Source organism: Eretmochelys imbricata, chromosome 7 (genome assembly GCF_965152235.1).
Source record: "Eretmochelys imbricata isolate rEreImb1 chromosome 7, rEreImb1.hap1, whole genome shotgun sequence".
In the NCBI taxonomy this organism is placed as follows: Eukaryota; Metazoa; Chordata; order Testudines; family Cheloniidae; genus Eretmochelys; species Eretmochelys imbricata.
The window spans coordinates 67,531,445-67,557,518 of NC_135578.1; the positions used below are offsets into that span (position 1 = coordinate 67,531,445).

General features: G+C 41.1%; 1 protein-coding gene across 4 annotated transcripts in view; it reads left to right on the forward strand.

The window, feature by feature from the left end:
- Positions 1 to 23,635, forward strand: part of BMS1 (BMS1 ribosome biogenesis factor) — a 39,784-nt gene extending 16,149 nt beyond the window's left edge. For 3 of the 4 annotated variants that reach the window (XM_077821799.1, XM_077821797.1, XM_077821800.1), the window contains exons 10-23: positions 1,033 to 1,841; positions 2,518 to 2,619; positions 4,058 to 4,212; positions 4,831 to 4,912; positions 6,634 to 6,710; positions 10,013 to 10,195; positions 12,161 to 12,349; positions 13,276 to 13,456; positions 14,049 to 14,107; positions 17,964 to 18,086; positions 19,211 to 19,358; positions 20,852 to 21,027; positions 22,073 to 22,234; positions 23,097 to 23,635. In XM_077821799.1, the coding sequence (XP_077677925.1) occupies positions 1,033 to 1,841; positions 2,518 to 2,619; positions 4,058 to 4,212; positions 4,831 to 4,912; positions 6,634 to 6,710; positions 10,013 to 10,195; positions 12,161 to 12,349; positions 13,276 to 13,456; positions 14,049 to 14,107; positions 17,964 to 18,086; positions 19,211 to 19,358; positions 20,852 to 21,027; positions 22,073 to 22,234; positions 23,097 to 23,327 (2,677 nt within the window). In that variant the 3' untranslated portion in view covers positions 23,328 to 23,635. The remainder of the gene's footprint in view (positions 1 to 1,032; positions 1,842 to 2,517; positions 2,620 to 4,057; positions 4,213 to 4,830; positions 4,913 to 6,633; positions 6,711 to 10,012; positions 10,196 to 12,160; positions 12,350 to 13,275; positions 13,457 to 14,048; positions 14,108 to 17,963; positions 18,087 to 19,210; positions 19,359 to 20,851; positions 21,028 to 22,072; positions 22,235 to 23,096) is intronic. The other variant, XM_077821801.1, reaches the window with a different exon arrangement.
- Positions 23,636 to 26,074: the final 2,439 nt, after the last annotated feature.

A 26,074-nucleotide genomic window follows, 5' to 3' on the forward strand; every position in this document is an offset into this window, starting at 1 on the left:
CGGGAGAAGCTCTCCTGCTGACATATCACTGTTTGCACGGAGCGGGGCGGGCGGCGTAAGGTCGGTATAACTACGTTTCTCAGGGGTGTGTATTTTTCACACTCCTGAGTGACGTCATTACACCAAAGTAAGTATTACGCCTGCTGGAATTTTGTGCCACTTCTCAATGCAGAATTTCTGTTTTCCACTTAAATGCTTCCTTTTTCTAGGGCTGAATGCGGGAGCCCCAGCTGTGCAACGTTTCCTGGATCTATTTTGTTGTCTGTATTGTTACAGATATACTTGCTGACAGATATTTTGAAATAAATTGCCAAATAATTGAAACTGGCATGATTGTATTGTAGTGTTTTGACAAATAAAATATGCAGAATTTTAAAATATTGTGCACAGAATTTTTAGATGCAGAATTCCCCTGGGAGTAAAGTGTGTATGGGAAACCTGACCTAAGCTTTAAAGCTTCTCTCTCACCAACAGAAGTTAGTCCAATCAAGCTGACCTCATCCACCTTGTCTGTCTAATATCTTGGGATGGACATGGCTACAACAGCACTGCATACAACAATAGGTTTTTTTGTCATTTATTTCTCCATATAAAACAGTACTTTTCTCCAAGTTAGAAAGGTTTGAGACTCCATCAGCACTGAACACAGTGCATTTTTTCTTCAATTTTTTTTTTAAAATAATTCACTGGCATAGCAACAGGTGATACATTTTTAGTTTTTGTGAGGGTCCTGGGAGAATGGCAATCATAATCTTCAGTAAAAAAACAACAACTTAGTGCAGGCACTTGGTCTAAACTAGTGGACAACAGTGAAGAATCGCTAATTTAGTTGTGACATTACCACAATGAGGCTTCTTGAACTAAGAGATTTCTTTGTCAGACAGTGTTGCTACTTGCTTTGATGGCACAGGTAGCCATACTTCTGCTGTTGGAGTGACACCACCAAAATGTTCTTCCGTATTTGTTTGTGACATCAAATGTTTAATTAAAGCCAACTGAATTTTTTTTTTATCTTGTTCTCCATGGTGAAAGCAGATTTGTGATGCCAAAAGAAGAGAAACAAATTGATTTGAAGACTGGGAGAGTACGTCGGAAGGCAATGTTTGAAGAAGAAAATGATGATGGAGCAAGTGATGAAGAGAAGGGACAAGATGAAGAAATGTCTGAGGATGAGATGGATGGAAGTGAAGGTGGTGATGGTGACGATGTTGAGGGAGAAAGTGACAAAGAGGTACCAGGGCAAGAGCTAGGTCTCAGGAGTGCCAAGCGTCTGAAAAGAGAGGAGACTACAGAAGAAACTGCAGTGGAACTGCCAGCATTTGCTGATAGCGATGATGATCTTGAGATGAGTTCAGGGGAAGAAGGGGAAACTGACCTTGATGAAAGCAAGGAAGAGGCAGAAGACCATGGAGATGAAGAAGAAAGTGACGAAAAGGAAAGTTCAGACAGCGCTTCTGAATCTTCAAGCAGACAAATAAGTAAATTCACACCCTGTGAATTAGGCAGGGAAGATAAAGAACGAAGAGAGAATCATAACATAGATCACCGTTCGGGTAAAAAAGTGGTTTCCACTACAGATTCTGGAAACTGCACAGCTGACGAGGCATCTGAATCTGAGGCTGAAGGATCCTCCCAGGAAGAGGAAGGATCAAATGATGACTCAGAAGTTGAAGAATCCGATAGGAAAGGGATTCAGAGTGCTCCAGAGAAGAATGTAGATGGTGTTGAATGGGCTGAATCAAAGACTGTAGAAGATGAGGATGATGATGATGATGTTGAAAATCTACTGAAGGAGGAAGAGGAGTATGGAGAAGAAAATGACTTTTCTGCAGACACAGCAGGTAAATTTTAAATTTCTCATTTTCCTTTACTGTGCATTTGGCATAATGCTCATTGCTGCAGGCAGAGTCTCTTTATCTTCCTGGGAAGCACTGTTGTCCAGTAACTAGAGCAGGAAACTGCATCTCAGACCTTTTGTAAGCCATTGATTCTCTGCTTAAGCCTCAATTTCCCTGACAGTAAAATTGATAATACCTAGCTTTTATAGAGTTCTCTGATCAAAGGCCCGAAAGACCAGCAGAATTGTTATCTTTACTGTGATATGTTTTCAAAAAAGTGAAACTCGTGTATTGCATTTGGAAAAAGTAAACTACCTTTCAGTGATTTTATTAACAGATGTCAGTGGTGAATTTATAATGATGAAAATAGTCTAGTTTAGTCTGCAGGCTCTGGTCTTAATCTTTCTTTTCCCCTTTTTCCTTCAAAAGTTAGAAACTGTCTACACTGCAAAACCAACCAAATCACAGGAGAGTGTTACAATACAGAATGAAAAATTAGAGCCAACCATGTGTATCTGTGTCACGTAACCAGTATAAAGTCTTGATCCTATCTACCAATTTTAAGTGTATTGTAATTGACTCCCTGTTTAAGTTTTCTCCCTAGTGCAGATGGTCCCTTAGTCTAATGCATTGCCAGTGGAGGAAGGAATTTACAGTGTTCTTCTCCCTCCCCTTTCAGGTGCACTTAAGTGGAAGGAAGACCTTACCCAAAAGGCAGCCGAAGCTTTTCTGAGACAACAACAGTCTGCTTCCAACCTTCGCAAACTTGTTTATGGAACAGGTAAAAATCCCATGTGTATAAGTGTAAGTTTCTCTCCCAGCCTCATGGTGCTATTGTTCTGATCCCTGTATAGCCTTTTAATCATAGGCATATTAGTTAGCCATAGCTTTTGGAGTCTACTCTTCCATGGGTGCATGAGGAAATAATGGAATTAACTCTCCTTATTGGTAACAGGAGTTCACATTTTAGTTTTTCTACAACCCCCCCCCGCACCCCCACCCCCCGAAAGATAATTTTGTCTTCCTAATTAAACATATTTTATGCTAGTTTGACCTAGTATTTATCCAGAGGCTTGCTAAACATATATTTGTTGGGTCCTTCCTTTTTGAGATACAGCAATATTTTCCCAGGTGGATAGAAAGAGTATTGAGTTCCCTTTGGTATATAGTATTTTCCCAAAACATTTAAGCTCATCTTTTTAAAAATAAAAAAAATCTAGTAGTAGATGCTATACACATACCACCTATTTTGGCAACTGGTTATTTATGATCTGTCTGGTCACATGAGATTTTTCCTCAGTGAATTTTGTCTAAATTTAACCAAGCCTTCTTCGAAAGGTGAGGAAGTGTTCATTCAGACTATGAATGAGATTAATTTTATGATGTCTGTTATAAAATGTATTTTTTAAGATAATGATGGTAATTTGTCAAGAATCAGGCAGTTGGTTTAAAGTGAAGATAAAGCTGTCATTTACATGATGTATGCACTCTGTTTAATTAATAAACTGATACATTTCCAAGCAAGAGACTGTCCTCTCAACATGTACAACTCCTGTTGATGTTACTGGGAGTTCTGTATACTAAGGTTTGCAGTATAATGCCCTAAGAAATTACCAATACATTCACAAACCCAGTGTTAGCAGTTTGCAGATGGGTACAAAACAAATGGGATTTGGTTTTGGAGAAATAGACAGCCTTTTTCTAATAGGCTGGGTTTTGTTTTGTTTTGTTTTGTTTTATTACTTTTGTGTGAAACAGTTTCTACATGAGGTGTTGAACAAAGACCTCACAGTGGCTTAATCAAAGAACAGATTTTTTCAGATAAATCCAATCATCCATGAGGCACCTGATTTTTCTGTTAAAGTATGTGAAATTTTACATGTGTAATACATTTGTCCCACAGTCCCGTCCCATCTCATTTGCTCTCCAGCTAAAGACCTGACTTTGGGTTCTGATCTCAGTATAGAATAATTCTCTTGCTGCTGCTTGCTCTGTAAGGGAATCAAACAATGTATTCGTTTTGCTGCTTTCTTAATACAAGCTGGAACGCTGGTCTCCTTACTAGTACACTTGTGCATAAACCACTTTTATGATTTAATTCCTCTTTCCTCAAACTACATCAGACATTTAAAGATGTATGGAGCAAGAGAGGTTTTTGATTAGTTTAATATATACATATGATTTGCAGATGATGCTTTTAACTATGGCATTTTATTTAGTGGCTGAGGATGCCGATGAAGAGGATGATGCTGATGAAGAGCTTGGAGGGCTGTTCCACGTCAGCCGTCCTGACAAAGAATCCAAACAAAAGGCTAATGCCCTTGACTGCTCCAAATTTCCAGTGGAAACCCCCCAGGATTGGGATTTAGATGAGGTACTGCTTTTGGAGAGACAGCTCTTACACTCTTTACTCTTAGTATGTATCCACTTACACCAGTCTTGAATTTCCCTTATAAAGAATTGCTGATATGTCATGGAGACGTGAAACGAACCCATGTGAATTACAGACAGTTCTGCCTATGTGTCGTCTTCAGAAATTCTCGTCTCCTCTTTGTCCTCACCAGAGACATTTACACACAAACAAGATCTTGGGTTTTTTTTTTTTTAGCATAGGAAGGGGAAATTAAAGTAAGTAAACTTAATGCTAGTGAAAGATGCTGGATGGATTGCTGTGATGACTGACGTCATCTTATTTATTCACTAAATGGTTACCCCAGACTCACATTAATGGGCTGACTTTAATGAGCTTTTGCCTTTTTCTGGCAGGATGATTTCTGGGGGTAGGAAGAGGTTAATTCATTCCCCCTCCACCTCTCTGTGGAGGTTGCCAGCAAGGAAGACAGTTTTGATAGTTGTGTTGCGATGTGGATAGCAAATGGACTGAGAGCAAGCCGTCTCTCTAAGCCAGAACAAGTATTACAGACAAAGTGTGTCAGCTGTAGAAGTGCTTTGTAGTCATGAGAAGTGTCCAAGTAACACTTTCATTTTACAGGTTATGAACAGTATTCAAGACTGCTTTGTAACAGGAAAGTGGGAAGCAGATAAAGATGCAGCAAAACTGCTGGAGGAAGATGGTACGTCTGATGCTCTTAGAATATGAGTAATGGAGAAAAAACTTCTAATAAATGCTGTGACTTAATATTTAACCCAAAATTCTGTTATGTATTTAAAAATGTTTTACATTAGTAACACCCTTGCCAAGTTCTCTACCTGTTTTACATATTTGAAGCACTATGCAAGCATTAACTGATTTTATTACTGTAGCTGGTATCCATCTGTGCACAAATAGGAGAGAAATAGCAGTTTGAGAGAGGGAACAGTTTACGCTCTTTGAATATAGAATCTGTCTATCATATAGAATAGAAAATAGAATCCCCACTCAAGGCTGGTTGGCTTCCACTCAGGGCATGGCTACACTTGCAGATGTAGAGCGCTTTGAGTTAAACCAGCCTTCGTAGAATGCAGTAGGGAAAGCGCTACAATCTGTCCACACTGATAGCTACAAGTGCATTGGCTGCAACGTGCTTTTCAAATGGGGGGTGGGGGGGAGGTGGAGTGTGACAGGGAGTGTGTTGTGTTTGGGGGGGGGTGGAGAGCATATCAGCATGCTGTCTTGTAAATTCAGACAGCGGCAGATCATCCCCCCCACCCCCCCTCGCTCTCTCAAAAACAGCATTCCACAGGTAATGGTTGCTTTGTCTCGGAGCAGATAAGCAGCTGGTTGTCAGAAACAGAGCTTTCAAAGGGCATATCGCATTCCTGCAGCGATTCCAAAACAATGAGAAGAGTGGCCACTTGATTTAAGGGGATTATGGGATGTTTCCAGAGGCTGATCAGAGCTCAGTAATGCAACACCTTGTTCACAGGGCGCCTGGGCGTTTTAGCCAAGGCACAACAAGTGTTAATCCTCTTACCGAGGTGGAGTTCCAGGAGAGCTCTAACCGTGAAGTCAGAGCTCTCTATGTGCCTTGCCAGTGTGGACCAGTAGTGAGCTAGGGCTCTCGGGGCTGCTTTTATGTGCTCTAACTTGCAAGTGTAGCCAAGCCCTCATAGATAATCAGCTTTCAGTTTTGTAGGTGTGCTTAGCTGTTCCTTTTGTACAGATGGGATTGAAATGTACAGAAATCCTATTTGCAGTAAGTAAGTCTTGTCTCTTAGTTTTGCTGAAAAGTTGGGATTTTAGTGTTGGCGAATTTATGGAGATACTGTTTTTAATTTCAAATATGATTATATTATCTCCAAAGCAAACTGTTTGAATATTGATAACTTTTGTAGAGCAAACTTCCATTTATTTTTCAACTTTCTGAAATTACTGGATCCATTTTAGATTTTTGCTCTCCCTGCAGTCTTTGCCTCCACATCTGACGGAAGCTGGAGCCCAGGTTGCTGTGCTAATAAATTAGTGGGCAGTGCTGAGTCAGAGATAATGAGAGGGGGCTGTCAAAATTAAGAATTGTTTCACTCTTTCCACCTGTGTGGCTTTCACTCTGAGAGATGCAGGGAGACAAGGCATGTGGGCTTTGCTAGAACTTCACTTGAATTTTGAGGCGCTGGAAATGTGTGAAGAAAGTTGCTGATGGTCCATTACTGAAAGGAAAAAGGAAGAGCTACTGAAAAGCTGGGCTGCCACTCGTTTTCTACAGAATGTGGGAAGAAAATGTGATAAATCTGTACAGCAATCAAAATGTGAAGTATTAGTGAGAAAAATATGCACAAAATACAAGCGCTTAGAAGTGTTACAGAGCAGTGCAAAAATGTTGCTAACTTGCGGATTTCTTGGCTGCTCTATTTACAGAAGAACTGTATGGTGATTTTGAAGACCTAGAAACAGGGGTTGTGCACAAAGGAAAACCACCAGCAGAAGGAGATGAGGTATGATCTCTAGCTTGATTGTTCATCAGCTGCTCTTATTTAGTGTGTTTCTCTCTGTGTGGTGGGTTGTTCTGTTTCGAACATCCTTCAGCTCAGGATCCCAACTGGAAAGTTGCTCATAAATCAGTAGAAACAAGGCTGCTGTAATGAAGAGAACATTTTGGTATCTGAGGGACTGGAATGAAATAGATAAAGTTTCCTTTCTTTTATTTTCATTAGGATCAGATGTGCTTTTAATTTTAGGGGATCTAATAAACTATATTATTCTTTACATGGAGCTCATAATTGTGGGGGAGCAGAAATCAATTTACCATAGTTAACAGTAGAGGGCAGGCTTGATCCACTTGCTGGGTCTGAAAATCAAGTTTGTGATGCATGGTACAAGTTGAACATGATCCTGACTGCTAATAACTTGTATTTTCATGTAATCTTTCCGAAGTACTGTCATAAAATAGAGGAAAACAAATGGAAGATTAGGGTGGATCTCAGACAAAAGATATATACGTGAATTTATGCTGTAGTGTTAAATGCTGCTGTGTAACATGCCCTAGTCTATGGGCTTGTCCACACTTGAAATGCTCCAGAGGCACAGCTGTGCCACTCCAGCGTTTCAGTGTAGACTCTACCTACACCAACGGGGGGGTTCTCCCATCAGTATAGGTAATTCTTTTGTCGATCTAGTGCTATCTGCAGTGCGGGTTAGGTTGGCTTAACTACTCCAGTCAGAAGTGTGGCTTTTTCACACCCTGAATGACGTAGTTGAGCTGACTTAATTTTCTAGGGTAGATCAGGCCTGCATGCTTTCAGTGCAATATATATTTTGGGGGAAAGGGCACAATTGTAAACTTAGTTTCAGTAATAATTATGGGAAAATATTTGTATTATGTTGGTGATATGTTGCTTTTAACTTTGCCCTCAATAGGGCTTTCTAATTTTGCCAGGCATAGTAATGTAGAGTGTACCTGTGTGTTGGTGACATTCACCTTTTTACAGAAAGCCAGCCCTTTTTTGAGGGCTAGTGTGGCACCTAATTGGTGATGAGGCCTTGTGCTAGCCCCAGGAGGATGAATTTCACCCAGTGTTTGATCTTTCATGGAATCATAGAAATTGGGAAGAAAAAAAAAATTTGGCCCACCTAACCCTGACTAGTACAAGATTGTTCCCGACAGTATATTCTCTGGTGACTTCAAACCATGAGCTTCCACCCTTTCTTTGGCGGGACTATTCCACTGTCTCATAGATCTTACTGTTGTATATGTATTTTTCTGATATTCAGCCTAATTTGTTCTTTGCTTAATTTCATCCTATTACTTCTGTTTAAACCTGCCTGAGTTGTTCTTTGTTGAGCAATATAGAGAGAGATACTGGGAAAAGCACCTTGCTATCATAGTGAGGCAGTAGCTCCACAATGGGTAAGGATGAGACTAGCTTATTGTTTAAAATGCGATTTTTCTAAATACTCAGAAATGTACACACTTATTTGCAAATTACTGTGCCTCATGGTGTGTGGTTCTAATTTGAGGTTGTTTGAACAAGGGGTTTCTGAGAGACAGCTCCCTTAAAAAATGCATGGCATGAAAATATTACTTAGTTTTTCCTGTACACACTTGAGCCTCAAACTATGGCTCTGATCCGTCCCAAACTGGTATCATCTGCTCAGGATTGATTTCAGATAAAGAGCTGACTGCAGTAATGAAAATTTTCTAAAGCTTACCTGCAAAGCAAAATTGTCTGGGAAATTGGTATTCCACAATAGGAACTGAGATAGACTTTGAGGGAAGGGAGAGGAGAAGGTACTTTAAGATGAATGGGTCAGTCTATGACAAAAGTGCTCAGAGCTATTATATCAGCTTTTGTTCATCTTCATGAGGTGTTCTCATTGATTTGAGAAATCCCACTGAGATGACTGAACCATTTCATACCTCTGCTGCAGAAGGTTGTGCAGAGCGCCTTCCCTCTAAAGAGGAGTCTGGGGCTCCCTCCACTCTGTTTTGCTGCGTCCTGCTGGTAGACGTGCTCTTCATAGCCCATCAGTCACCACCTTCTCTCTTTTTCCCATGGCTTCTCCAGCCCTACTGGAAGGGACAGGAGACAGGCACAGCTGGTAGCTGAGTGGGAGTAAGTTTACAAGGAAGCCTTCTTATGCCCTCCCCGCCCCCACAATCATGGTCCTCTCAGTGTCACCACCTACTAAAAAAAACAAGGAAAATTCACTGCTCCAAAACTTTGTTAGTGGAGAATTAAGATTCACTGGCAGTGCCTTTTACCCTTCCAGAGCATCAGTGCACCTATCCTTAGACCTTTGAAAACCAGGAAATAAAAAGTTAAGAAGTTTAAGTATAGGCTCATTCAGTGTTCTGGACGGGTATGTGAATTCGGTTGACAATGGAATCATGAGCTAATCTGTAGTAATAGGGACCAAATTTATTTAGGACAAATGTTGAAGACATACAAAATATTGCAAATATTAGGTTTTTTTTTCTTTTTACACTGTTTTTTTTGTTGTTGTTGCTTATTTGTGAAATTATTGCTAATCATAGCATCTTGAACTGGGCGTTATTCATGTCCAAACTTCCCCCAGTCCATCATCTCTGGCATAGTACCTCACTCCTGATGGGCAATACTCGTGTATTATTCAAGTCCTGGGCCACTCTTATGCAGTCTTCTTTATTAATATGTTTATTTTAACTTAGGCATGGTAAATTATGCCAATTCCAAGCTCTAAGTAACTTGACATACATTAAAAATGCAATCCATAGCAATAAAAATACCATTTATTTTAATATTGGTTTGAAAAGCTTTCTAATGAGGACAAAAGGAATGAGACACCATGGAAACACATTTCCACTTCTTATGGAAGACATTCTTCTCCATATGGTGAATTATTATTAAAGTTTATCTTTTTAGGATAAAAAGCTGTGTTTATCACCATTTGCATTATTAAATAGCCCCTGGTCTACCCTTGAAATTTAGATTGACCTGCCTGTGGTGCCCAGGTGTGTGTGACCTAGCCACTGTTGTAGATGCAGCTAAGGTCAATGCAAGAACTCTTGTCTCGATTAAGCTACCAGCACTTAGGTGGATTGCCTACGTTGATGGAAAACCGTCTCCTGTCAATGTAGGAAACGTACCCTGTGGTGTGCTACAGCGGTATAGCTGCAGTTGCTGCCCGTAGTATCGAACATACCCTGTGTTGCTCCTTGTCATGTTCTGTAGGTGTAGTATATAAAATGTTGGCCAGACTAGGAATTTTGTGAACTAACTTTTCAAAAGCTGTTTGATAAACTTGTCTTTCTTTCTAGGCTGGAAGTGAAGGGGAGGAAGAGGATAAAGAAGGAAAAGAACCCAAACCAGGAGAGGAGGAGGAGAAGCAAAAGCGCATGGACAAGAAGCACAAATTGAAGGAGATGTTTGATGCTGAATATGATGAAGGGGATGCCACATACTTTGATGATCTCAAAGGGGAAATGCAGAAACAAGCTCAGGTAGAAGCTGTCAACTTGGCTATTTGTCTGACTATGAAGCTTCTTAAGTACCACACACTCTTTCTCTGGGGGACTCTTAGGGCACATCTTCACGGGCAACGTTAAAGAGCTGCTCCCACTGGTGCACTGTCGACCCTGGCACTTTACAATGCTGAAACTTGCAGCACTCGGGGGTGTTTTTTCACACCCCTGAGCAAGAAATTTGCTGAGCTGTAAAGTGCCAGTGTAGACAAGCCCTTAGATTCAGCAGCCACTGATAGCTCTTCAACATTTATGTGCAAAACACCATATGTTTAGAGGGAGTTTTTTAATTGGTGAATAGTGTGATTCCATTACCGTTTTAAAAAAAAACAAAATACTAATTCTTTTGAAGCTCTTCTTTTTAATTGACTTATTGAGTCATTATTGCTACTAAAATGTGGCACTCACCTAAAGCTACTGTGTAAATGTTAGCTGTTCAGGGGTTCCCAAGCTGTGATCCGTGGAGCAGAGAGCGAGGTGGTCTCATGGCAGGTGTTTTCAATGGAAAGAAATATCAGATGAGAAGGGGAGATGAAATTAAAATCAAGTGTAGTCTGTGATTTAAAGAGGTCAAAATCTTTATTGCACTGACTACAGGTAAAAATATTTAGCTAATAATTACTTTTTCTTTTAAGCAATTGCTGTGGTTGCCATATGGCTATTAAGGCATCACAAGTGAGTAAGTAAGTGTCCACAAGGCAAAGTGTACATCAGAATGTATTCCACACTTGAAAAGTTTGAAAATCCCTGTTCCAGTTGTGTGGTGAGAATTTTCAAAGACATTTGAGAGACAATTTGAGCTGGTAACTCTGCTGCAATGTTTAGTTGTTAAATGAAACCCTGAATGTGGTTTTTAATATAGCTTTTTGTATTGCACTGACATCTTTCTGAAGAACCTTGCTGATGTATATCATAGTGTAAGGTTATTTAAAAAAAAAAAAAAGAGACCCACAGTGTACACCACCCTCTTATCTAACAAAATCTTGCTCAGATTAGCCATTAACTCAGTTGTACAGGTTTGCATTAACCTCTGACATAAGTACCAAACAACAAGACCTTGTGTTCCCATGTGCTTGCATAAGAACACTTAAAATGTAAACAAGCCTCTTCCAGGAAAAGAATGAGCCAATTTAGAGCTCCTGCACTAAAGGCCTGTTAGGGAAACATGTATTATAGTGATCCTTAAGCAGTGTATTGCCATCACAGTGTATTGCCAGAGAGAGAGAGAGAGTCCAAGTAAATTGGAGAAATCCAAAGACTTCAGAAATGTACTTGAGCCACAGGATTTATCCTATATGTTAGATTCCAACATCTGCACAAACAGCATCCAGAACAATCAGTAGTGGCCTAGCAAAATATAGATGTTCCTAGCAGTACAAAAACAGCGGGAAAGAACCCTCCTGTTAGTTACAAGGATCTTTTTTTAATTACATAGAATCTTAGGTACACATAGCATCTCACAGATAAAGATAGGGCCCTCCTCTCGGGCACTTAAGGTAAAAATATTTCACAAATGCTTAGATTTAGAAGCTCACATCCCATTTTCAAAACTGATTTTGGTGCCCCGATCATTTAGGCACTTCTTGAAATTTTACCCTAAATTCAGTATTCTAAGGATCTGTCCAAAAAGTCACTTGTTTCTTCTGGGCACTGTACTCAGGGTAGAGCAGTATGCCCAGATGTGTTTTGGACTTTCCTGTGTAAAGCTGGATCTGCTGTTTCCTAAAGGGAACTGCAAAGGAAAGAATTTGTGGTGGCAGACATCTGTTACTCTGAAGTAAGTTACTAGAACTATTCGGGCTATCCAGACAGATACCATGTAAATTAAACATTAATTTGCTTTTCAAGTAAAACTGAAACCTTCTGCACAAGCCTTGTTCATACATGGTTTTTCATGTTCCATTTTCTACCCATTAAAACTTTTCCCCCGTCTTTCTCCCGTAGCTTAATCGGGCTGAATTTGAAGACCAGGATGATGAATCCAGAGTTCAGTATGAGGGCTTCCGCCCTGGGATGTATGTTCGAATAGAGATTGAGAATATCCCATGTGAATTTGTGCTTAATTTTGACCCTCACTATCCAATTATCCTGGGTGGTTTAGGCAACAGCGAAGGAAATGTGGGATATGTACAGGTATGGAGCCAAAGCTGTGTGTGCTGTGGATGGTGGTACAGCTGTGTTTCAGTAGGCATGGTATTGCTGTTTGTTTTTATTTCCTATTTGGCAAATGTAACTAATAGCTAAAAAAAATTGAGGGAGATCCTTTGTCTGAAGGTCCTTGTGCTGAAAAAAGAGAGGGCTTTTGGCATGGTTAATTTAAAAGTCCAATGTTTGAGATTGTAACTTGGCTGCTATCCTGTTTTAATATTTTAATGCAGGTTTGATGATCAGAAGGAAAATGTTATCAATATTGTTATTTTGATATTTATATTACATTCGCACAAAGAGGCCCCTCCTCCCATCATCCTAGTTGCTGAACAAGCTCATGCAAAGACATTTGTGGTTCCCTAGGGTCTATAATCTAAGGCTTTGTCTATGCTACAGACCTTACAGTGGCACAGCTGTAAGGTCTCCCGTGTAGCTGCTGTATACCAGAGGGAGAGAACTCTTCTGCTGGCATAATTAAACCACCCCGACGAGTGGCGGTAGCCATGTAGGTGGGAGAGCATCTCCTACTGACATAGCGCTGTCCACACCAATGCTTTTGTCAGTGAAACTTTTGTCGCTCAGTGGGGTGTTTTTTCACACCTCGACCAACAAAAGTTCTAGTGTAGACAAAGTCTAAATAAGGCAAATTACAATCAGAGGTTTGGGAAAGGGGATAGATAGATGTGTGTGTATGTATATTGTATACACACAGTTTTTAAAAATTTTAAATAGATGAAATGCCAGCTATTTTAAGTCACCCTGACCATCATGAATAGACATGTTTTAAAAAAAAAAATAAAGTTCTTTGGTTGTTAAACAAGCATTTAGGAAGGATGGAGATTGCTTCAATAATCACTGATATTAGGCCTAATGCTGTGCTTTTAATATTGTCAGTCTTTTCTTTTAACTAGTTACGTCTGAAAAAACATCGTTGGTATAAGAAGATACTTAAAACACGGGACCCTATCATCTTCTCCTTGGGGTGGAGGCGATTTCAGACTATCCCTATGTACTATATTGAAGATCATAATGGTCGTCATAGGCTTCTTAAGTATTCACCACAACATATGCATTGTGGAGCAACGTTTTGGGGTAAGGATTTTATTCAGATTTACAATCTACAGCCACATGGTGAACTGCAAAACTCCCTAGCCTTAGAGGAGGCATTAGGAATTTCCTATACAAATAACCAGCTGATCACTTTGGGGAAAGAGAGAATCACTTAAAACAAATGTTTATTCCCCATAGGATATAAAATAATACTAAGAATTAACAAATGTGCAGTATGGTTAAGAGAGAGAAGGGAGGTCGAGAGGGAACTAACTCCTTCATGCAGGGTTCCAGTCAAATTCTGATCAGCCTGCTGGGATATTGCATCAAGGAGGAACTGGTGACTATATGTCCAGAAAGAGAGAACATGTTAAGGACCCAGTCCTGCAAACACTTGCTTGTGGGAGTTACTTCACTCACACAAGTAATTCCATTCACTTCAAAGTGGGACTATTTATGTGAGTAATGTGCTGAATGGCTAGTTTAACCGTCTTATTTTTTTTGGTGGGGGATCTAGAATACATAATTCTGAACATACTAATATTATTTCAGCATTCTGAGACCACCTTTAAACAATAGCCAGTTGTTGGTTAGCCAAACACGTCGTCATTTGTTTTTTCAATTTTGCTTTTAGGCCCCATCACTCCCCAAGGGACAGGATTTTTGGCAATTCAGTCAGTCAGTGGCACAACGGTAGGTTTATTATCACAAAATGTTACTTGGTTCTTTCTGTAGATCATTGTATCAAACAGTGAATTTTTTTGAAAGCTTACGTACGTTTAAACAAGGATATGACAGGCTCTTAGAGAATCTTTTAAAATTTGTAAGGCACTCAGATACTGTGATGATGAGCATGGGATGAAGACCTAGAGAAGAAGCTAGATAGATACTTCATTTGATAAAGGTTTGTATGGAGGGATGTATTCCTACTCCTGCTGGGCTGATATTCCAACTGTATAGGATAACCTCATTATAGTGAGACCAGATTAACTGAAAGGCAGTGACATACCTAATGCAAGAGTTTCTTTCCTGCACTGTGATTGATCTGAAATCCTGTTTGCCAAAAATATTACAGGTGTCCCTTCAACATTTTTATCAATGATGGTGGGCATACTATATTAAAGTACGTTTTTTGTTGTGTATACATTTAGGCTGTGTGTAACACTTAGAGCACAGGTTCCCAACTGTGGGTTGCACCATCAGTAGATGGAGTTGCAGGTCCAGGGGATCAGTTTCAGCCTGCAAGACGATACCATCTGCCCCCAAATGTCTCCAGACCCGCTTCATAGGTGCTTCACCAGAAGAATGCCGTTTTGTAGATCAGATGCCTCCTGGTGCGGCATTTGTGGAGCAGGTCCAGACATATTGCGTATGCGGAGGTGGCTCTGCGGATGCCAATTTGGGCATTTGCACCATCCAGCTGTGCAAGCATCCAGCTGAGGGACTTGAATGCAGAAGATCCTTATCTGTGGGCAGCAGCCTCATCAACAGAGCATCCTTTCTTCTCAAGCTGGTAGGAGCCTGCGCTAGCCTTTTCTGAGTTGGAAATCGGCAGTGGCTTGTATGGGCCCTACCTTAGGGAGTTTATCTTCTTTTATGCCACTCTGAGCACCCTGTTGGCACTGAAGGATAAAGAATCATTGTAAGTCACTGTCTCTGTGCTGCCCTAGTTTCACCACATGTGGCTTTCCTAAGTCCTGGCCTCATGTGCTTAACAGTGAATTCCTCTTTCTGCTCTGTGGTAAGAAGCACAATGGACTCATTTTTATGCATAGTATCTGCTTCAACCTTCAGTAGTGAGTCTAGTGATGCAGTTATGAACAAAAAACAAGAAACCAAGAAAAGTGCTCACAAATGTGAGGCTTTCTTTAATTATGGCGTCACCAGTGTTTTAGTCAAGAACGAAGAAAGGCCAAAATGCCTGTTGTGTTACACAGTGTTATCTTGTGAAAGCATGAAGCCTAATAAACTTAAACGACACTTGGAAACTCTTCACAAGGACCGCATAGGAAAACCAAGGTCATTTGTCCCGCTCCAGAAAGAACTTTCCCATCAACACGTGCAATTCGAGAGAGCCATGTCCATCTCTGACCAAGCTCAAAAGGCATTTGAGGGGAGTTACGACATCACACGGACCAAGAAGCCTCACACAATTGGAGTGACTTTGATTTTGCGAGCTGCAATTGATATAGTGAACATAATGTGCAGAGAAAACAAGGCAAACAATCTGAGCCATACCACTCTCCAATCCTTCACTTCAGCATGCTTTTGAAGTGATAGCAGCAGATCAGGAAAACACATGGCTGGAGCATCCAGAAAACACGGATGCTTTTGCTCTTCAAGTTGATGTGAGCACTGAGTGGCATGAGTGCATTTCTCAAAAGCCAAGAAATTGGCATGGGAGGGTGCAGATCTTGAAGACCTTCTGTTCTGTCTCCCTCTTCCCGGACATGAGATACAATGTTTGATGTGCTACATGCAAGACAAAAATATACCATGTGATCGCATGGTGGGCTTTTCCACAGATGGAGCTCCAGCTATGGCAGGCCACAAAGCAGGTCTGTGCGCCTCGGTAAAGAAAGTTGCTGTCTGCTATGTGGATTCATTGCATAATTCACAGAGAACAACTGGCGTCTAAAACTCTTTTGAGTCCAGAGCAAGGTGAACTTTTGCAGCAGGTCTCATCTATTGTGAACTACATCAAGGCTCGCATCTCTCTGCAAAACTGTATAAAGAAATAGGGTCTGATCATGATGTGCTGTTGTTCCACACTGAAGTTTATGGTTCTCGAGAGGAAAAGTACTGGGATGATTTTTTCAACTGAGAGACGAGCTGCATGCTCATGCAATAGACTGCAAAAAGAGTGAATTATTTGATTTTTTTTGTGACCAAAGGGAGATGTGCCTTCTTGCCTATGTCACAGACACATTTGGGAAATTGAATTAATTGAAAACACACCTGCAAGGACACCCACACCCTTCAGCTGAGTATTAGAATCCCAGGATTCACGAAGAAAATTGTTTCCTGGAAGAATAATCTGTTGAAGACAAACTATGAATTCTTCCCACAGCTTTGCAAGTTCCTATCTGACAATGTAATTTTTCTGCCTCCCACACAGGTGATGTCTGAGCATCTCAGCCAGCTGGAGGAACAGTTTTCATCCTTTTTCCACGACTTGGATATGACAAAGTATAATTGTCCTTTCAGTGCAAGCCTGATGCCATGGACTTGCCAGCAGCTGAAATCAAATAGCTCATCGAAATTTCCTGTGATTGATTCTTGTGAGGAACATATGTCCAACTTCCTCTCCTGCAGTTCTTGTTCACTGTCAAGAATGAATATCCTGCACTCTCAAACATACATTGTGAAACTGATGGTGCTATTCACAAGCACATATTTGTGTGAAGCTGGGTTCAGCACACTTGTGTCCATCGGCTGGTATCAATCTACCTTTGACGTCACATTGGAAATTAGAGGTGCAATTTCCACCACGCCACCAAACTTTGAGAAGCTGTGTTTCAACTCGCAAGCCCATGTGTCACATGAGAGAGCATTAAATAAGATGCTTAATGTGTAAATTCCTTGGATGTTTTTGGCTGCTATGTTGCTGCCTGGGGTTATAGGAAAGAGTAAGTTTCAAAATGGGGTCACGCAGGCAAAAGGTTTGGAAACCCCTGACTTAGAACTAGAGTTGTGATTCCCAGCACACACACACACGCATACATGTGCTAGCTCTTGCTGACCTAGCATGCTAAAAATGAGTAGTGTAGCCACAGGAACTTAGCAGGGCCAAGTATGTACCCACAGGAATCAGCCGAGTTCATTCTAGGCACAGCTAGCCTATGTTGCTATTTTTAGCATGCTAGCTCCATGAGAGCTTGTGCAAGTATATCTGTGAGGTGGGAATCACAACCCTAGCTCCAAGTGTAGACGTTCCTTTAATGTACGTACACTTGTTTGCACTTACACCACATATTAAGGAATGCCGATCGCTCCCTGGCTAGCCAGGTAGTATCTCTTGAGTGGTTGTTTTGTTAACCCTTAACCCAGCCCTAAGAGAAGTGCATGTGTGTCTTCTTTTATATGGCCTTCCTCTTTGGTTTTTAAATATTTAAAGGATATCTTCATACTGTCTCAACAAGAGAGGTATGATTGCTATTACAATACACACAAAGTCCCTTTGCTCTGAGCCATTCTGCATGTGTGTGCGTGTAAAATTCTTTTTCATGAAGAAACAGAGTGCAGAGTAGAGTAGAAAATGGGGGGAAAAAATCTTAAAGATGACTTTAAAATTAATTTGAATAGCCATTCCAAATAGCTCATTAATGGGTGCTAGGGATATGACATTGGCAGTAACTCAGCCAGTTTTCATGAAGTTGATTTTAGTTTGCCATGCTGCAGCGCTACTGTTAGTTGTAAAGTCTGTGAACTCTGGCTATGGCATGTAATGAAATAGTACCTGTCAAGTGAGTTCTTCAGTCGCTGGCGGTAGGATTGTTGTTATACACATTTAATGATCTATCAATCATCTATACGTTGTATATTTCAGCCTGATTTCCGGATAGCTGCCACAGGAGTCGTGCTTGATTTAGATAAATCCATAACAGTTGTGAAGAAATTAAAGCTGACTGGTTTTCCATTTAAAATTTACAAAAACACATCATTTATTAAGGTATGTGTGTGTACTGTAATCGTGCTAGAATGAAGGTTGGAAAGAAATGCAACTTGGGGCTCAGTTCATCAGTCTCTTTAAAGTAATGGAAATTTTGCTCATTTTTTTAAAGTATATTCAATAAGTTTTGTAAAAGTATTTTACAGGGAATATAAATTATTATGATCTCCATTAGCCAAACCTCACTCTTCTAAACTCTGTTGTGCCAAATACAGTACTGTCTTCCAGAGGGTTTCGTAAAAGTGGGGTGTGGATAATCAGTTGGCCAGCTTCCCCAGTGTCTGCCATCTCAGCAGTATGTTAACCCAGTCTTTTCCTTCTCCAGCAGGGTTTAATCCTATAGCATTTACAAACTGCGGGATGGAAACTGAGCTCCTGCAGAAATTAAGACTTCCTGTACAGTTGTGGAGCTAGCTGGGGGAGGAGGTGGTGTAATACTGAGTTTCCAATGAGCCAAACAGCTTTGGTGAAGCCTGCAGGCCACCTTAAACAGAGCTTTAGGTTAGGCGATTTGGGGCTTGAGCCTGCAAGTTGCTGAGCACTCTGCACCCAGTCCAACAAAGCACTCAATCCCTCACTTAACTTTAAGACCATGAGTAATCCCACTGATTTATTGTATTTTATAAATGCAGAAACTCTTGTCCTAGAATGCTGCATTATATTAGATACTCTCCCCCCCACGCCTCCCAGTGATTTAAGCCAGTTACACCTTACAAGATGCCTGCCAAATGTTATGTTATGGCAAACAAATCTTTGAAGGAGAAATGGGCAGATGCTTTCTAACTCGTTCATGGTTGAGATGGATGGGTGCAAAGGTGAAAACCTGAATTTATTGTTAAGAAATTTTACCTCTATTTATATGGTGTAAATTAGATAGTTTTCAGTTAGATGGCTATCTTAGAAGAAAAAAATAATCACTATCATAGATACTTAATGTGATCAGTGTCAGTATAAATTTAAGAACAACAATTTATGATCTCAGTTCCCTGTTTATGATAAACCACTTGGGGATGATTGTGTTTTTGTGGCCTACACAGGTCTGTGTAGAGAGTGGTAGGATTGTATTTTATTCATAATAAACATGCCATCTTTAATAAATGATCTATAATCTTTGTGTTTCACAGGGAATGTTCAATTCTCCATTGGAAGTGGCTAAATTTGAAGGGGCGGCCATTCGCACTGTGAGTGGTATTCGAGGACAGATCAAAAAGGCTCTTAGAAAACCCGAAGGGGCTTTCAGGGCAACATTTGAAGACAAGCTGCTGATGAGTGGTGAGCAGCATTCCCCAAAAAAGAGATTATCATCCCATGCCTTTTCTCCTCCTTCCCCAAGAATGGAAGCACCATTTGTATTCTTGAATCTCTAATAACCTAAATGTGAATTCAGAGAGAACAGAATCTTTTGATTATTTATCACATGTGGTGATGAATGTGTGTGTGATAAAGAGTTTCACTTATGTTGGTTCTTTTCAATTATGCTGTTGTTGAGAATAATAGGAAATACAGATGAAGAACGTCTATTAGGTGACCTATTTCTGCCCTCAGTGTTAGTTTATTTTGTAAACTGTATTCTGGAGAATTTAGAACTCTGTTTGCGTAGAAAACTCAAGCATATGCTATATATAGTGGTGTGAGTGCTAGAAAGGGATTTTTATTATAAATCAGCGGAGAGTAGATAGCCCTTAATCAGAGGGTTTTCTCTCATCTGATGTGTGATGACAAAGCAGATGTTTAATTTTTAGTGATCTGCTGGGGATTCCCTGCTGGACTGCAGTCGGATGATATGTGCATCAGGTCACTGTGCCCTATGCTCTTTTCTCATATGATTGTAGTTACACCATATTGAATTTGTGCTCCTGGAAGATAATAGCAGCATATAGTTTGGCTTTGAAAAGCATGTAGAGGGAAGACTAATTATTTGGATATGCTGCTACTAATAGGCACAATCTATACGTGACCTCCTTTGCTATAGATCATTATATGTTTTTTAATCAGGTAGGAATATCTAGTACAGTGATACTGAACTTGGGACTCTTCAGGAATATGCTTCTCTTTGGGAACTTGTATGCAGGTTTTGAGGAGTCCAGAGGTATTAATACATGCATTGCTCTGCCTGATGTTCTAGAGCAGAGATGGGCAAACTATGGCCCGTGGGCCACATCCGGCCCGCGGGACCCTCCTGGCTCGGGAGGGTAGCCCCCGGTCCCTCACCTGCTGTTCCCCCTCCCCCGCAGCCTCAGCTCAGCTTGGATAGAGGGCAGGGGAGTTTGGGGTGGTGGTCAGGGGGCGGGGAACAGGGGGGTTGAATGGGGGTAGGGGTCCGGGGGGGGCAGTCAGGAAGGAGAGGGGGGTTGGATGGAGTGGCGGGGGGGGGGCAGTCAGGGGAAGGGGGTCCGGGGGTGGTCAGGGAGCAGGGGGTAGTGGATGTGGCAGGAGTCCCAGGGAGGCCATCAGGGGGCGAGAAGCAGGGAGGCGGTCAGATAGGGGGCAGGGGCCAGGCCATGCATGGCTGTTTGGGGAGGCACAGCCTCCCCTAACCAGCCCTCCGTACAATTTTGGAAACCCAATGTGGCCCTCAGGCCAAAAAGTTTGCCCGCCCCTTTTCTAGAGACTGAGGATAAGAAGAGTGCTCCTCTTGTAAAATAGAAGTTAATTTAGTGTGCAGTTTGCAGTTCAGTTGACTTCCTTATTCAAATGTCTATCTGTAGCATGGATACAGTAAACCACATTGTCAAAAGCTAAGTGATCATGTTCTTTCCTTTCAGATATTGTCTTTATGCGGACATGGTATCCTGTTTCCATCCCAGCCTTCTATAACCCAGTAACATCCTTGCTGAAGCCAGCAGGTGAGAAAGATACTTGGACAGGAATGAAGACAACTGGCCAACTGAGGCATGAACGGGGCATCAGACTGAAGCAAAACAAAGATTCTCTCTATAAGGTATCTTCTATATTCTTGCAATCTATGTGTTAAAATATGTGTGTGTGGCCTCCGCTGCTCCTAAAATCAGTGTAAAATTAAGTGCAATATACGTGTGTGTGTGTGTGTATGTGTACATCTCGTCACTCACAGAAGAGCTGGCATGGCCCTTCTTGGGTGGTATGCAGAAAAGCTGTGGGGGATCGAGGTGATGAGTTGGATGGTGGATCAATGAGAGTTTACAAAGTGACCCATGAAAAATTGGAGAACCAGTGGGACATCCCGATTAAATGGCATTGGATTAATATAGGTAGACTTCTTAATTACCACAAAGACATTTTTCTTGGATGGCAAAGCTAATATCCAGAATCTCTTAAAAGCACATCATAGGATTTTTTGAAGACCTATAAGTGATAAGAAGACCTTTGGTTTTACATCTCACCCAAAAGATGTAATGAGACACAGTTAAGGCTATAATTTTGTCACATAGGTCATGAAAGTCACGGAATCCGTGACTTCCAAAGACCTCCATGACTTCAGCCCTGGTGGCTGGGAGCTGCAGGGTCCCACAGCTTCCCGCAGTGGCAGGGAGTTGTGAGGTATCCTTGCCTCCTGAGGCTGTAGGCCACCATGGGCAACGGGGCTACCTTGCAACTTCCCAGCCCCTGCGGCGGGGGCAGAGGTACGCAGTTAGCTCCCCAACCACCTCGGCTGGGGGACCCTGGAACTCTGAGCCCCCACGGGTGGTGGGGGCCCTGGAGCTCCCGGCCACCTTTCAGCTGCCCAGCCCTTTCCCATTTTATCATGGATATTTTTAGTAAAAGTCAGGGACAGGTCATGGGCTTCCATTAATTTTTCTTTATTGTCCATAACTTTTACTAAAAATACCCATGACAAAACCTTAGCCTTAGGTTCACCTGTACCATTCTGCTATGTCTGTCATCCCCAGCCAAGGGCAAGAATGACAGAGAACTCATTTTATTTGAAATGTAAATGTGCACAGGAAAAAATAGAAATACGTTATAGAAATACGACTCTTACGTGTGTGTGAAATTTGTTTTTTCAGCCAATAGTGAGGGAGAAGAAGCATTTCAATAAGCTCCACATTCCTAAAGCACTCCAGAAGGCACTGCCGTTTAAGAACAAGCCTAAGAATCATGAGAAGAAAGCTAAGCCTACAAAGGACCAGTGGAGACCAGCGGTTATCAGGGAGCCTCATGAAAAGAAGGTAAATATGTTTTATTGTGAAATTAACTCTTCCTGTTTAAGATTGTGTTGCTTGGATCATGTATGACTCTTAATTTAGTTTTAGGATCACTGAAATGTGCAGCTATTGCCAAAAATTTGTTCCTGAGATTATATCTTGCCTCCAGCCATCATTCCATCTCTGTATGTGGTACATAGCAGAGCTCTATGCTGAATTGGTCCTGAGCAGACTACAGAGCAGATGGTTGCTAGGAATTGTTGTACTAGATCATGTATGACAAAAGTATGTCTCCCCAATTCTCCTAGTATGTCTTAGTCGTAGTATTCTCAAGATGTTTAGGTCAATGGTGTGCAGTTATGGGAGTTTTAGGTATATAATTGCCTGCTTCTCTTTGCTCTTACGTTTGTCATCTATTAATAGTAAAGAGAGGCTTTGAACACAAATAAAGAAATTGTGATGATGCAGGATTTGGGGAAAGATAGAGGGTTTGTAAGGACGGGAGGATGTAAACCTCAGTTTAGCCTTCCTGTAACATTAAATAATCTTAATAATAATAATAATAATAATAATGATGCACAACACTTTTCAATAATACCTTCAATGCAAGGATCTCAAAATAGCTTCATAAATAATAAGTAAGCCTCTTAATGTTCCTAGGATTAGGCATGGTAATTATCCCCATTTTACAAAGGTGTGAAACAGAGTCACAGTGAGAGTAAGTGATTTGCCCAGTATCTCGGATCCTGACACTGTTCATTAAATAATATCTTTAACTCATGGTTCCCCAGGGGTTAAATTTGTTCTTTCTTTTGGGAACTGTTCTGTGGCTCACCTCAAATGTAACTATTTGTATATTTAACTGTTTGTTTTCTCTTTCAACCAGATATCAGCCCTACTTACTGCTTTGGGTACTGTGCATAGCTACAAAATAAAGAAGGCCAAATTAAACCATCATCAGCACCGTAAAGATTACCTCAAAAGGAAGAACAAGGAGGAGGAAGAGAAATTTAAGAGGCAAAAGGAAGCCAAGAAAAAACTCTTTCGAATTATGGGACAGAAGGAGAAAAAAAGGCAGAAATCAAGTTTGAAGGGATCTGGTGAGAGAGAGAAGTGAGTTTCTGGAGGTCTCATCAGATCTAAAATGGAACTGGAGGATAGTTATCTATGCAGTACCTACAAACATTTAGTCAAAAGACAATATCTGAAACATGCCTTGGAATAAATTGAACTTGCTATTGAAAAGACAAGGGGAAAAATATTAATATGACCTCTTATCATTTGGAAATGCATATAAATAGAAGTTATAAATTATTATTTGGGGGGGGGCGTAAATCTATTGGAGAACTGTCCCCTTAGTATTTCCATGCAGTTACATCCATACAGCATGCTCTGCAAGCAACCATTAAACTATTTTAATGTTAATTATTGAATGTCATTCATTTATGAATGGACCACCTTGATTTCAATGGACTGCTCGTGGAGTAAGGTGCTACTTAATGTAAATAAGGGCGTCAGAATCTGTCTCTGGGTTGGTAATGCTCAGGCCTGGTCTACACTAGAAAAGTCAGCATAACTACATGGCACAGGGGTGTGAAAAATCCACACCCTTGAGAGGCATTGTTAAGACAGTACAAGTCCCTGTGTAGACAGCACTAGGTTGACTTCTGTCGACCGAGCTACCGCCTTTCAGGGAGGTGGACAGGAGAGGTCTGCCCATTGGCATAAGTACTGTCTACTTTGAAGCGCTGCAGCCTCTGTGATGTTCTGAGTGTAGACAGGCCTTCAGTCTTTTCCTAATTCTGCCCTGCAGCAGAGCTACTGTGAAAAGGCAGGACGCTCACTAATCCACAACAGCCACATCCTGGAGAGAGCAGGGTGCGTTATTTGGCTTTGGTGTTACAGTAAATGCCATGGAAGTAGTCACTTCCATATATCTGGGTCTTGCATTCCTGAACTCGAGCACCACAGAAGTACTTCCCATATGCCTTCCGCTATAGTTCAAAGCCAAGTGTTCAAAAGAAAAAATGATTCACCAGCATCCTGCCCCTGGATGGTGGCTAGAACCATGAATGCATACTCCACAACTTGTGCAAGTACTTTGGGACCTGTCTGTCTGGGAGCAAAAGGTGTGATTTTTTTCCCCCCTCACCAATCAAGTTAGCTTAGTTGAGTTAGGATAACTCTATTGAAAACACCCTTAATGCTCATGTCTAACCAGCTCAATTGATCGTAATGATACTAAACTGCCTACATGGTGGTGGTGGGGGGGGGAAGGTCGAAGGGGGTTTTCAGTCATGTTAAAATAACTCAGTTGGAAAAAACCCAACACCTTTTGGGCTATGTGGACAAAGCATTAAATTGTAAGCTCTTAGTAAGATAGAGGGGACTATTTTCATTTTGTCATGTATAGCACCAAACATTGCTGGCACAAAGCTAATGATAATGCTTCCTCTCCCAGCTGGCAGTGGTCAGATAAAATTTTGGGATTATAATCTTTTGGGGTCTCATTCAGAGATGAGATCTTGTTTCCTCAAACTGAATTTCCTCATTATTTTTATTTTATTACTGCAGAGATCCCAATCAGGATCAGGGCTCCCTCGTGCTCACATTGTCCATAAAGGCATTATATTGAATGGGGTGGTTGTGGATTTTCATGTGAGCATTTAACATTCTAGGATTCTCTTAGTTAATCTCACCATGTTGGGGAAAAGTGCCCTTTTAGTATTGCAGTTCTAATGCATCTATTGTTCACGAGAGGTGGAAACCAGGCCTCTGTGAAAATATAACTATTTTCTTCACATGAAATGAAAAGTGCCTGGGTATGAGAAGAGGGGGGTTCACTTCGAAATAAAAGCAGACCCTCTCTGCTGAGTAGTTGAGTGGCCACCCTTAGATTTTTACCAGGCAGCTCATGACGGTTCATCTGAAGCATGGAGGAGTGACCCACTGTTATTTTATTAGTGTCCACTAGTGGTTCCAGCCTCATTGTTCTAGGCACTGTACAAACATATAATAGTCCCCACTGAGACTTCAGGTTTGATGGTACATGCATCCTGATCTGAAGTTTGCATGCTGCCATCTGTAGCTTCCACAAGCCACTCCTCTGCATTCTTCTCTAATTTATGCCAATTAGATGTAGCCCTTGGGTCCTGTCATGTTACCAGTGCAGCCCCTGCCTGCACGTTTTTCTTTATTAAAGGTAAACGTGGGAACCTAAAGTTGTGAACTGTTTCTGAACTCTGATCACGACACACTGAAGTGTGTAAAGCTTTGCTGATAGTACCTTTGCTGAAGAAGAAGAAAAAGGAGAAGGACTGCAGTTGTGTTTTTCCTTGTGGTCAGATCCACTCAGAGCACTGGTTCAGGTAAGAAAACGTGTTCTGTGGCAGGCCAATTCCAAATGTGTGTTCTGATTAGGCTTATACTATTTTTTTTTCCTATGCAGCCTCAATAAATATTGTCTAATTCAAAAGATGAGCAAATCCATTAATTTAAACAGATGCTTCCATATGAACAAACCAAATACACCTCAGTTATATATAAGGTGTGACACAGCACGCTAAATTTTTGAAAGGACCCATTTTTTAATTCTTAAATTACTCAAAAATTCTCAAATTCATTTAAAGTAAGAGCTCTTCTTTTCCCAGAGTTGCAGTGTTTTAACTAAAGGTATGATTTACCTGAACTGGGACATAGGAAACTTGGGCTTTATTCCTGGCTCTGCCACTGGCCTGCTGGGTGACCTGGAGCAAGTCTCTTCTCTGTGCCTCAGTTTTCCCATCTGTAAAATGGGCATAATGATACTGGCCTACCCGCCATTCCACCTTTTATTAAGCACTGAGATCTATGGATGAAAAGCAG